Genomic DNA, 14,039 nt, shown 5'->3' on the forward strand with positions numbered 1-14,039 from the left:
ACCAAATTATAAAGCTGAATGACTTGACTGCCAGCCAACTTCCTCCTTGCTCCTGGCCACTGTGACACTTTCATTTGCCTCTTTCTGCACAGCTAGTACCCCGTGTCTGTGTGTGTGCATTCACTGATCATCCACAACATTAACACCGCTAGGTGTTAACAGAGCGCTTTTGTGTTTCGCATTAACACCATTAGGTGCTAATGTGGGACACAAAAAGTGTTATGTTCTATGTTGTTTAATGTATTGAGTGTGTAAATTGCATAAAAGCTAAATTTCTGCACTATTATCTAATAAGCATATTTTAATCTTAAACCCAAATGTCTTCAGTGTACAGAAATATCTGGCCTCTAGATGACTCTATATGTGCGTGTTAGAGACAATATGCATGTACATTATACCAAAAAACAAAACAAAACACCTCTTTATTCACTGCCCCATTGGCATCAGTTTGAAGGAATCCATTAGAGGCATAAATGTGCTGCTCACTATGGTCAAGTAATGGCCAGCTGTTTGCCCAGAGTAAATTTCCCCACTTAACATTGATTATCACTGATTAATCAAGGTTCACAAGTCATGTGAACCTTGGAATCATTAGAGCTGTAAAAAGTTAGCTTTGAGATATGCTTGACAGCCTGAGAAGAACAAATGGACTGAAACAAAAAAACAAATGTGAGCTACAGTAGAACCAGACATAGACACCTGTCTATCTATCTATCTATCTATCTATCTATCTATCTATCTATCTATCTATCTATCTATCTATCATAACAGAACTTATCCGTACGTCATGATTAAAAGTTCTTATAATTAAAACACTCTCAGTAGCCTTAGATGCACACATGGCAACACTAAAGCAAACCTGTGAGGCGAAGGCTGTTTGTGTAGTAGAGTCATGCCATGCCTTTAAAAGCAGCAAGTAGTCAGAGGAGACATCCATTTAGGAGGCGCATACAGGCTGGAGTGGGTGTATGAACGGCGGAGGTGGGACTTTTCTGGGCAGGTAACTCTCCCTGTGCGATATTTCCATCTAACTGTGGCCACTGATCCGTCCCTAATCCAATTTCTGCCTATAATTACGCACACGCGCTTTCACACACAAACATTTGCGCAGTATACACAATCCAGCACGCACACAGCGACGACAACAACGCACAAACAGAAAGATAGGCATAGACACACACAGAAGGAACCAAATTTAGGCAGGGTTTGTGGTAAACCAGGCAGAGAAAGTAATACAGTTTCTTGCTGTTGTGGGAAGTGAAGCAGTGTCTCCATAGATTAAGTGGCGCCACTGAAGCTGTTGGGTTTGTGAAAGTGGCAGTGTGTTGCATTGAAAATCAATCCTACGCTTCTTGTCACAGCTGTTTATGTTGGCCGTCCTCTGCAGACACATACTGCTGTATAGATTTTAGATAGTTTTCATTAAAAATTAAATTAACTCTAACCAATAAACACTCAAGTAGGAGGCATCAAGATAGCACACAGTAAACTGGTGCTGTAGGTGGGTGTGAAATAAAAGCATTGACACAATTTATAACAAATTGGTCCCCCATTTTGTGTTAATGGAGCCTCCCTTAGTGATGTATTTGTCACATCTTCGTGACAAATTACTGGAAATCTCATAATGGGCCATTAAAAAGACCCATGAGCTTTTCAGTTGAAGGTCATCTTGATTTTGACACAGATTAAAGGCACATTCAGACACTTTCACACTGTGTGGAAATAAATGCAGCCCCTGTTATTCATGTGAATGGAGGAGGCACACTACAGGGTTTGGGCTCTGATCGACCGAGCCACAGGATAATAAAAGTTGGCAATATATGTACGGTTAGAACAAAACACATAAACATGCACTTTTTGGCTTCTGCAGCTATCAAAATATGACAGCTCATTTTGCGTTCCTGCACCACATCAGACTGTCATCGAGTTTCCATAATTTGTTTGCTCCTGTTTGACCAAAATATTGTTAAAGCAAGCAGACTTATCTCAGTACTTGAGGGAAGAGTGTGATAGACTGAAAGACAGCACAGCTGAACTGAAATGACAGGCTTGCTGATTTCAAAATGAGAGATGCTTTTTTTGGTGGCGCGACTGCTGACTGGACCCAGCAGTGCCTCACATTTATTACTTACTCTGTCTCCTGCTCTGACTCTTTGATTCTGGATCTCAGTCATATTTATGTTAGGCCATTGTGTCTCCTGCCATTCTCCAGCCAGCCAACAGATGCTCATGCACTTTCCCTCTATTGCCTGCCACCTGATCCTCCCCGACCCACTCACACACCTGTTCCTGTTCACTTATAACAGTGCTCTCAGTATTTATACCTTCCAGAGCCACCAGTTCCTTGCCAAATTTGCTTCAATGTGCATCTCTCTTCTGTGGTGGACTGCTGCTTTATGTCTCTGTTTGGTTTTAAGCCTGACATATTTCTCTTCTAAGCTCATCACTAATTCTACTAAACTCCCTTCTTTGCATTATATGCATCATATGCACCATGGGTCCTCATCCCTGTTGCCTTATATCCTGACTGTGATGGAGTATGAGGTATGTCTGTACAGTCATTCACACATGTTATGTAGCATATATTCCTTTTCTACTTACTTGTTTCCCCCATCTCATATTCACTGTCTCTGAGCAATTCAAATATGTCCACCTCCAGCTTGCCAGTGGTGGAGCGGTTACTGTTCCTGTTGATGCTGTCTTTGGCCAGCGTGATGGCCAAACGCTCCCCTCTGCTGCACTCCATAGGGTCATCAAGGATGGCAGCTGAGGATAAGGAAAGGGGATAGAGAGAGACAGAAAAGACAAAGGAGGTAAATACTTATCTACAGTGCATTCCACTGTTATTACCAAATGAATAAGAGCCAGGAAAAGAGAGCCAATGATTGTTCAGTCTGAAAACCTGTAAGACCAGATCATGTATTTAATGCACGTCTTTTTTTATCTGCAATAAAAGTTCACTCCACTGTAAGCTGCTCCCAAGGTGTGTGGATTTATTAGCACCAATACTTGTGACATTTTGCCCACAGTGCTCTCCATTAATCTAGAGTGCCCACGATGGCACGGTGTTGTTCCTAATGAATCCATACACTTTGGGAGCAGCTTTTAGTCGGTGCAATCTATTATTTTTCTGAAAGGATGAGTGCTAGTTAATGTAAATATCTGTATGATAAAAGCTTGAAATTTTAAAAGCTTTAAAATATTGCACCTGCTCTGAGAAATTTTCAAGAACACTACAAAAAGTAATAATTCATAACATTGTTTAAGGCAGGAAAAACACATCTGTTGTTGCTGGTTAACTAGAGACTCAAAACTTTAGTTACTGATGCAGCTTTTCTATAAATGCTACACTGTTTAAGTCTAATACAGAATTATGGCACAGCATGAAATGAATTTTATAAACATTGTGTATGCAAAAATAGCTTTATAATAAGAACAACTGATGTGTGTCTTGTAAAAAGCTTAGCTAAGCCAAATCGTGGCCAGACCTTGCCTCTGTCTTGCCCCTTTGAAAGACTATAAGTTTGTGTTTTGTGTGCATTTGGACCTGTGCCTGTCTCCCCAGCCTTTGCCCTTGGACTGTAAATCAGACCTCAGACCTCAGACCTCGTGATCTGTTGATGTCACTTTCTATTAAGCCTTTCTTGTTTTCTTTGTTACTCACATCATCAGTAATATTCATGTGGAGAACGCTAATTCAGTGTCTGCCATCTTGCCTTGGGAAACCACATCTCCCAAAATCTTCCACAAGGTCAGACGCCACAACACCTCCACTCAGACATCACGTCCGCTGATCCTCCCAGCTGATGATTCCTGCTCTCCACCTCTTATAATATTCAATCATTACAGTATCTACCAGTGACAGACAATGGCGGATGTTAGTAGAGAAACTATCCAGGCTCACAGTGTACGCTTGGCACAAGTTAATAACCATCTCTCCCTCCGCCCAAGCACTATGGAGGTGAGGCAGGGGAAAATCAGAACTGCTGCAGCATACTGGGTGGAGAGACAAGTCTCTTATGGACACTTTTAACAGAGGTTTAAATAAAATAAAAGATGCCATAACCCTCCACTGTAAACCAAAGAACTTACAAACACTGATGGAACTAGTACAGTGTGTTAACAAATGGTTTCGGGAACATCAGATGGATCGAGCTCGGAGGTCACGCACCTCCAAAAACTGCTTCCTCCCCTCAAGCTCAAGGAAAACACAATGAAAATGAAAAATGAGCAGCAGATGTTTGAAAGCAGGCTTTGTAATTAATATAATTATATTGGGTTAGCACAAAGGGTCAGACGTTAAATAGATTACATGTAAGGCGAAAGCAGAAGCTGAAGATAAAAGTAACCTAGCCAGAAAAGTGTGAAATTAATAAGGCAGAAAAAATACAATTAAGGTTAAGTATATCTTAGCTGAAATGTAAATGTACTGCAGACTGTATACATTAAGGACAATGATGGCACATTAAACGCTGTACAGAAAGGTCAAGTCTAATCATAAGAGACATGTAATTGCTGCATGTAGAGCTGGAACATTTTTTGATCACAGAGTTGAAACAACAACTGATTTGCAAAGATGAGACGTATTCACTCATCACATTGCCCAGTCACAGCAAGCCATTATGTACAACCAATTAAAACGATTTGCTACCAAGAAAAGAGTAGAAGTGATGGGTTACCTGAGATTGAACTCATCTCTGATTGTTTGAAAAGCTGTGGTCAAAGGACATATTCATGTCTTTATACACTTAACAGACTCCTGCTTGAGCATGTATCGCTGGCGACAGGTTAATATAATCACTGGTATATTATTTGAAAAGTTTCATAAAATCACATTTAATATGTGAGCAGCAAGCACCATTTTGCCAGAGCAATGACCCTGAGGTGGTGGTAACGTGTTGTGTATTAAACATGTGAAGCAATCTTTTGACGACAAGCAGGCATGTTGAAGCTTCTGTTATAGTGGCACACTTAAAGATTATCTTTGACTGTTGTTCACAGCCTTACTGTGCAGAAAAATGTATTAGACATGAAGTCGAACCAAACATCTCCTATTGTAAATGGTTTCAGAACATAGCCCAATCATTGACACAGCCTCAACTTTAAAATGAATAATTTAGCCAAGATTTCTTGACAAGATTAAACAGATTAGGTCTCTCTCATAATTTGACCTTTGTCATGACTTGTCAAGACACAACAGCATTACATTCTTGACCTTTTAACATGTCCAATACCCAATGATGGTGAAAGTTCAGCGAGTAATAAAACAGCTATTTTTGCATTTCTGGTTTAACTGTCAAAACCGCTCTTGGTATTATACTGTAATTAATTCAACAAATCTGCCACAGTTGTCTATTTAGCATACCGCCTCTAAGCAGAAAATATCATAAGTGATGTTCAATTCATTCGTGACAAATTTCCTTGAAGAAAAAAAGTGTAATATTTCCTTTCCCAAGGCTGCATCAAAACTACAAATCAATACAATTCTGCGAATCATTACAGTGTGAATTAAAAGCCTTATTGTACAGTGCAAATCTATCCACACAGGTAGGTGTACATCTACACGAGTGAATGAAACTTATAATTCTGACATGCCTTGGTCTCACAGGAGTTGACATTTGGGAGTAGTCAATACAGACAGCTGGCAAACAAGCAAGGCTGTTTTCACACAGGGAAAACATGAGCTGGGCCTTGATCCATTGAAACCAATCAATGAGTAGCCTGGAGGTATGCTGAGGAATAGCAAGCTGTGGAGTGTGGAAGAGCGGCTCAATGAAAAGCAGGTATGAAATTAAAATTCCTCCAAGATAAATGCACGCTGCATGGGAAAGTGATCTCATGTGGTCTTTTAGAGACTCTCACAGAACTGGATCCTTTTGTAAACATGTCATGTTAATCACAAAGGCCGCATTTGGCCTGACGTACAATTATATCCAGATCATTTTATATATCCTTTTATTAATGGCCCGGCGATATGAAGTGCCAATAACACACAAACTACAAATCCCATGATGCAGCGTAACAGCTGCCTTACCGAACAATCAGATACGGCCTATTAATTATATCAGATCAATCAAACGTCTGTTGATGTATACAACCCTAATTCAAAGCCAGCCCCAAACAACGGCCAATAGAAAAGCTGATTCTGAAAACAGAGCCTTTCAAAACCGGTGGGAGGCTGAGTATATGTCTACTGACATTGCCGGTAAAGCCAGTGTGTCTCATTTGTGGAGCAAATGTGGCTGTAATGAAGTAAAGGAATATAATCTAAGAAATGCAATGTTTTGTTTTGATATTGTTTATTAATCATATAACTTTTACTTATTTACTTTATTTTAAAAATGTTTTAAGCTATTTTTATGTTTAAGTTTATTTTTGGGGAATAAAATTGTATCCTGTCTGTTTCGATTTATATTTATGTTCAAAAAAATGTTTTAGTCTGTTCAATAAATGTTTATCTTGTTCGGCCCATGACCTGAAGTGTGCTTTAAGTTTTGGCCCCCTGTGTGATTGAGTTTGATGCCCCTGCCCTAGACTATTATTACAATGTTAAACTAGAATTATTTTACATACGGTATGAACTCACCCAACCTTGCCATTCAAAATAACAGACCGGCTAAAACACTGAGAACCATTATGGGATAGAGCAATGCAATTTTGCCACCCAGACTATATACCACTGCTTCCCAAAAGGCGGTCCCAGACTTCTATTAACAACAGCTGGACCACACATCCACCCTGTAAGCCTATCAAAAGATCTGGAAATTGTCGGTCAAGAGTAAAAAACATTCTACTGGCTTTTCTATTAACTCAATGGCTGCATCTCTCAAGCACTAAATGCAGATCAAATGACCTAGCTCTTCACCTGCTGCACGAGGCAATAAATGGTAATGCACTCGCTAACACTTGGGCCTGGAATGGGGGAAAAGCCATTACATGATACAGGGTGGGGGAGGTTCAGAGGGACTTGGCCTTTGATCAAATAAATGCTTTTAATGAACATGGATAGTGTAAAGTGATTTAACACGGTAAGTGTCTTTTTTAATTTTGTCCTTCCAATTTCCAGAACATTAGGTATGCTCTAATTTACACTTTTAACTATGACCTTGGTAAATAAACATTCATCTTAATTGATACAGTTCAGAGGATTTCACCAAAAGCCAAATAATTAGCTCCGTTAAGACACATATTAAGGCAGGGCTGTTTTGTTGGATTGCATTCAATTGTATGGGTCTATCTAACAAAATGTTTGCTGAGTATATGTGTGCTCTCAGTGGTTATTATGAGCTTGAATGGCTGCTCATTTTAAGTACACTTAAGTTAAATGACCAACTAGAATCAATTCAGTGTGAGGAATGATTGCACTGATGCGAAAACAGACCTCCTTTTTGTAGAATCAATGTGAGAAAGTATTAGGAAATAAAGTAATGCTTATGTGCACAGCAGGTCAAGAAACTGGGGGAGTTGAGCTTCCATTACTTTTCAGATGAGAAATATCGGTAAGGTGTCACGGCGACAAACATTTGTATGTTTGACCCGTTTCTATTCAGAAGTAAAAAGAAGTCATCCATCTCCATTTTCTTCGTACAGTTTACATTGAGGATTTTGGTCAAGCCTAAGACTGAGCAAATGTTTTATTCAAGACATCGACCTCTTTGTTCTTCTCTTTTAAATTGTGGAATAATGAAGACTTTTGCATCTTATTACTCAGATACAGCTCTCAAATGTCTTAGAGAAAAATTCCATGGAAAACTGTAATTTCTTCTATTAAATTTTAGCAAATGTAATGATATGAAAAGTCAGAAACTTAGTTTTCTTCAAATTAACTTAAGTATACAACCCTGTTACAGAGGCCCTCTCAATCATTAATCAAACTGCTGTTGCCAATGCTCAATTTAGATTAAGGCAAGGGACGCAGTAAGTGGCTTTTAAAACATATCTATGATCTCTTGGTGCTATTCACACACCCTGCTGGCATCTACTTTATTGATCATCCCTTAGAAACTAATCCAGCTGCGCAAGCATCTTTCCAGTGTCCCACAAAGGACAAAACACCAATTAGATGATACATGTGCTTAAGTCTGGATTTACTGATGCGAGGCTTGACACAGTTTTCTCTCCTCAAGTGCTCCTTTTTACCTAGCTACGTAACAGGTGTATGGATTATTCACTGGAAACTTTCCTTTTCTCTGTATTCTGGCATTGACTTCCACTTCAGCAACTTCATTAGGGTTCTGCTTGTTTTGTTGTAGCTGGCTGATTAGTCCACCCTATCATGTGTTCAGGAGGGATCAGATTTGTTTTCCTGAAAACGTGCCAACACAGAGAAATAGAGCTGTGTACTAATGCAGGTTTGGAGAGGGTTTAATGGCAGCATCAACTAAGAAGTCAGTCTGGGCCAAGCCGGGCACCAACATGCCTTTTAAAAACACAAACAACAAGATAGCTCATTAGCAAATTAAGTTCTCTTGTGGAACATTAAGTCATAACTTCAGCTCTGCCTCTTGTCATTATCATTCTCCTGTTTTGCCTTTTTACTGTATTTGATCCACTGGTTTGTGTACACATTGTTAAAAATTTTAAAACAAAACCATAAAAATATGTTTGCGAAACCTGTGCCTAATTTAAACTGAAGCCATACCAGCCAACCATAGTGCAACTCAAATAAAGACCTCAATTTATGTGATGTACAGGCCAGTAAATGTGAAGGGCGAGGATATGACAGCTGGAAAATGCAAAGGGCTGCCCTCTCACAGCACCTTCACTCAGCTGCCTTTTAGTTAAATGCTTTGAACATTTGCCCTCTTCTTCAGTGAGAGGCCAAAGAGACTGAGGAGGGTGATTAAATTGAAAGTTTTATTTTTTACATTCATCTTTCACCAGAGACATGCAAGTAATGTCAAGGTAATGTCAGTAGACTGTTCGACGTATTGTCTACTTTATATTTCATATTAACTGAAAGGTCGCTCTTCACTTTCATCAAAGAGGATTATACTCACACACACAACACGCATATTATTCTGCTTATATTGTTAATCGCAGAATTTGAAATCTATTGATCCAGAAATAAACAGCTTCTCTTTCATTTCATAGACGTCAGTAGAAGGACTTGACGCCTATTACCAGTTTCTTCTTTTAATCCATGTTAATAAGTGTTATCATGTGTAAATCAAGAACTTGAATAATTTGGTATTTTCAACATTCTGTACACAACATTTCTCATTTATTTGATGGTTGCTTTGACGGTTAATTAGCAGAGAAACTAGACAGCTATCGCAGCCTTTTCAGCATCAGACATTTCCTTTTTATTTGCGAGTCTCTAAATGTATGCACATGTACCTGTGTGTGCCTAAACGCCCTTGCACTTGTGTACGACAGAGGATGAAACTGCTTTGCGTCATGCTTGTCTAATAGCCGGTTTATTCACTTGGAGCAGCATGACTGTGAACTATACCACAGCCAGTCTGTCTGCATGTGTGACTGCATGGCAAATGGAATTGCTACTTCCACACTTTAATCAATCTCATCCGTAAGCCCTGTGGTGTGCACTACCTAAGGAAGCAGAGGTGCCATCTTACATAATTAGAAACCCTCGCTCACGGAAGTCCTCGAGACAAGAAACTGATTTCCTCGTGTCACATAATGTAATTATAGACCACATACACCTATCAAAATGTGTGCGAACGGACCGATGAGTTAAGCCTCATTAATTTGAGGACGAAAGCTAAGGTTGACTCTGCTGGGCACTATAACGTTTGTTAGATTGATAGATATCAGTGGATAACATCCAGTAATGTTCATCCAGTTCATGTTGGAATCCACGTTTCTTTGATTGAAAGGACGCCTTTAATAGAGTCCCTCTGGGCTGGTGAATGTAAGAGTCAGACAAACAAACAGACAAACTCATGGGGGAGCACTGCCTTTGTTTTCCAACTTCTTTGTACAAAGAACCTGCAAGGCTGTGGACAAAGAGTGAATGGCAACATTGAGATAAAGAGATGATAATTAGAAAGCTGTAATCTTTCAGTTCTTGTTGATGGCTTCTGACAGCATTTCTCTGCAGACCGCCCTTTGCCATATTGGCAGAGACAAGAGGGACATCAGAGAATAAAGCTACTGATGTCGTTCTCACAGTAGCCAGGTCACGTAATTATCACATAATAAGACTATCACAGCAATTTGCGCAACACGTTAATGATGCTCATATCGGTGGTTAATAGAGTATCAGTAACAGTAAATTGATTTTTAATTACCAATGCACCACTTTCACCCTATGAAACTGATAAATGTGGCGCTAAAATGAACTGCAAAACAAAGCAAGGGTCAAATACTCCATTGTGGAGCATATTATTAATCAGTGGTCTGTACACAATTTCACAAACACAAGGCTATGTTACAGAGACTAAGAGAGGGTTGGAGGAGAGATCTGTGTCCCAGAATGCACTGCACTATATCGAAGATGAGAGAGACAGGGTGATGACAGCTGTCTCAGATAATAATCTCAGGGTGTGTCTGTAATGAAATAATACAATACGATGTAAATGCAAGTGTTACCATGTCACGTATTCTCTTGTGTTCACTCTATATGTCATCTTGCATGTGTTCACTCTGCGTGTTTGTATGTCAAATATATCTAGTATATATTTATGATATGAGTTATTACTGGAGGCTAATGTCACTTGGGAATAATCTATGAGGCAGAACCCATGGGAAATGGAGTGTTAGTGTGTTTGAGTGTGTTTATGCATCGTATGCTTGTGTTTAGGGAATAACTGTTTATAAAATACCACTCTCTATGTAATTTCTGCTCCACTTCAACTTATTACCTGGCAGCACTGCAGAGACACATAGCTCTAAAACAACAGCTAGCCAAGTGCAAATACGTACTGTAAGCAGCTGATGCAGTACCACAGAGACTTCAGGAGCAGCAGAATCTGCTGAGGTTCATGCAGAAACACTCAAGAGTAGCAGCTGTAACCTTTAACAGCCTGTTTAACTGACACACAATTCAGTCCAAAATTTAATTAAGCCCAAGATCCCACAACAAAATAAGTCAAAACACTCTATATATTCAATATAAAGTTTTAATTTGAAGTGGCCCTCATTCGATCTCTTACTTTTCTTGATTGCAGATGCCAACATGAAGCACTCAAGATCCAACTGATGCACACTACGTGGTTTCCTGCCTACCATTGCTAAAACATTAGCACTGACAGAGTATTGCCAGAGGATGCACAATGACATCAGATAAACTGAAGGCACAGACGTTGTTTACAGAATGGTTCCACCTACGGGACCCTGCCAATGTCAGCATGATTACAGGACATCCACAAAGCATAAAATGGAGTCGGTGCAGAATCTGTCACAGGAGCTCTCAGATTGATGAAAACAGACATGGTTAGGTGGTTTAGGGCGTGGTAGACGCCAAGTAAGAAAAATGATAGCGAAAAACTTGAAATACAAGCTGTGTGAATGGCTAGCTGGGCATTAACATGTTGGGCCAAAAGTTCATTTTCCTGTGTGTATATTGTGTTATCTCATCTTTTTGTCATCCACAGACAGACTGATGCTGCTATTTGCTCAATTCCACTCCCACTGGGTTGGAGAAGTCTGAAAGCAATTCATCAGTGCGAAGCAGTCCGCCTACTTGTCTTTCTCTTGAATCAGCTGAGCCAAGACCAACGCTTCAAATCCTGATGTCTTCATGCCAACTAATGGCCATCCATTCTCAGTAGCTGTTGGCAAACATTGCAACTTAGGAGAATGGCTTATTTTTGACAGTGTGGTGATAGAGAATGAGCAATGGTTGTCATGGAAAAACAGCAGGGAGCATGAGTCATTGTACCCAGGCCACACTGGCATGGGTGTTTCTCCAACAGTGAGGGGTTTGCAGAGGAGTAGCTACTGCCTCATGGGAATACTGTTGGTATTTGCAGAAGTCTTGTATTAAAAAAAAAAAAACAATGTGAAATAAATGTGTAACATTCTTTTGTGTTAATTGAAAACGAAACACTTTTCAAGTCATTCCACACAAACTACATTTAACCTTTATTTAATTTAGATAGGCTTTCTGCTGAGCCAACACAGCACTTCACATGTTTACTGAATGCCACGGGACAGTGCACTTACAAGGCTGATTTGAGTAATAAAGCTATGGGTCTGATGGCTTATGAGATGCCAGAAAAACTGTAGTTCATAATACCATGGGGGAAATGTTAAACCTCTGGAAAGGGCTCACAGTTGGCAGCTGTTTTATCCTCTCTTGCAACAATTGCCAGATACATGTGTATAGTAGAAGAATCACAGTGTTGCCATTAGAGAGTAAACTCATGAGAATTTGCTCTTGAATTATTGATTAGCTTACACTGCACCTTGTTAGATGATAAAGCATTGTGTCACAACAAAAGCCAGGTTTTCTTTTGCTGAATAGCCCTCCCCACTTATGGGTCTTCTCTAGTAGTGTGCTGATGTCAATCTGAACATGCAGATTGATTACAGTTCAGTTTGCATTTATATGTATAGCGTGCACTAACATCATTTGAAACACATGCATCATACAGTTAGTGTCTGTTTCGAATACTGTTGATGGGAGTAGATTAGGAACGTCAACAGTAACAGCTGCATAATGGCCCAGAGCTGGACATTGTGATGGTAAACTTAAGAGCTTACGATCTTGATTGGTTCAGTCCTGAAAACAGACATTAGCCTTTGTCTGCCTCCAGGCTGCCTCATTTTCCTCAACAGAGAGCTCTGGAAGCCAAGCGATCATGAGCTGGTTGACACCCCTGTCAGTGTTCCTGCTATGAGTGTGATGCTCCAATTTTATTCAGGAATCAGGATTTAAAGAAATGGAAGTGGTAGCAGTAAAAAAAAAAAGGTATGCGAAAAAGGGGAAAGGAACATTCGTTCCTTCATGAAAGGATGAACTCCCCCTGGCTCAAGCATGATGACAGAAACAGAAATATGTATTGTGCGGTGTGTTGCCAACTCCTGTCAAAGCTGGACACAATGGGGGAGATCATTCTTTAAAGGCTGTGGAGTCTCTGGAGGGCCATGACATGAATCAGACAGATCCCTGCTCCTCAACTTCATACATTCTTGCATGACATGAATCAGACAGATCCCTGCTCCTTAACTTCATACAATCTTGTAATGTTTGTATATGTAACTTAAAATAATCAATTAATTATTATTATTATTTGTTTTTTTAATCTTTTTTTCTTTTATTTTCATTATATGTGATTACAAATGTAATGGACCAGAGTAAAATGTAAATGGGGCAGTAGTCAGACAAACCAATAAACACCTCAGAAAAAAAATAAATATATGTATATATACATATAAACATGCCCATCCAGTAAATAAACATACGCCATTACTTAACACTGACAGTGCTGGCTACAACAGTAGAGAATTCAAAAATTGTTAGTAAATAAGGAAGTGCATGTGCCTGTTGTGTTAATCGGCCTTGAAGTGGTTTCTTTTTGTCAATACACCAGTGCTTTTGCTACCCCAGCTTGTATTATAAAACAGAATATCCGAGTATCTGTGAGGATCACTGATGGGGGCAGAGGAAAAACTTAAACTCCATCACTTGAGAAAAATGGCAGCACCTGGTGCACAGCCGGTGGTTCACCTTGCCATCAATTCTCAGGACAACTTCAATGAATAATGACACAGCCTCCTCCTCCATCTCTTACAAACACTCATACATCCACACAGACATTTACTTTCTATTCCTTCAAACCACCACCACTGCTTCAATCCAGGTGCCACAGGTAGAATTAAAGTCAAAGGCCTTTCTAAGTAAAATGAAAGTGACGAGCGGGTGGGTGGAGCTGAAAATCAATGCCAAAAGTTCATTTTCATTCACTCTTTCACTCTAAATGAGTCAAAATGAATGATGGTTTGGACTGAGGCTGCAAGGATGTGAGTGACAGACGCAAGAGGACGAAAGAGATTTAAAGGGAGGGAAAAAGCGAAAGAAAGTGACAGGAAGAGATGGTGACAGAGGGAAAACTCTGGGCAGACCTGTTGCA

General features: G+C 39.7%; 1 protein-coding gene across 3 annotated transcripts in view; it reads right to left on the reverse strand.

Annotated features, from left to right (window-relative positions):
* grik4 (glutamate receptor, ionotropic, kainate 4) overlaps positions 1–14,039 on the reverse strand; it is a 248,850-nt gene that overhangs the window by 92,000 nt on the left and 142,811 nt on the right. For all 3 annotated transcript variants that reach the window (XM_026364954.1, XM_026364945.1, XM_026364962.1), the window contains exon 4: positions 2,602–2,766. In XM_026364954.1, the coding sequence (XP_026220739.1) occupies positions 2,602–2,766 (165 nt within the window). The remainder of the gene's footprint in view (positions 1–2,601; positions 2,767–14,039) is intronic.

Source organism: Anabas testudineus, chromosome 13, assembly GCF_900324465.2.
Source record: "Anabas testudineus chromosome 13, fAnaTes1.2, whole genome shotgun sequence".
Lineage (NCBI taxonomy): Eukaryota > Metazoa > Chordata > Actinopteri > Anabantiformes > Anabantidae > Anabas > Anabas testudineus.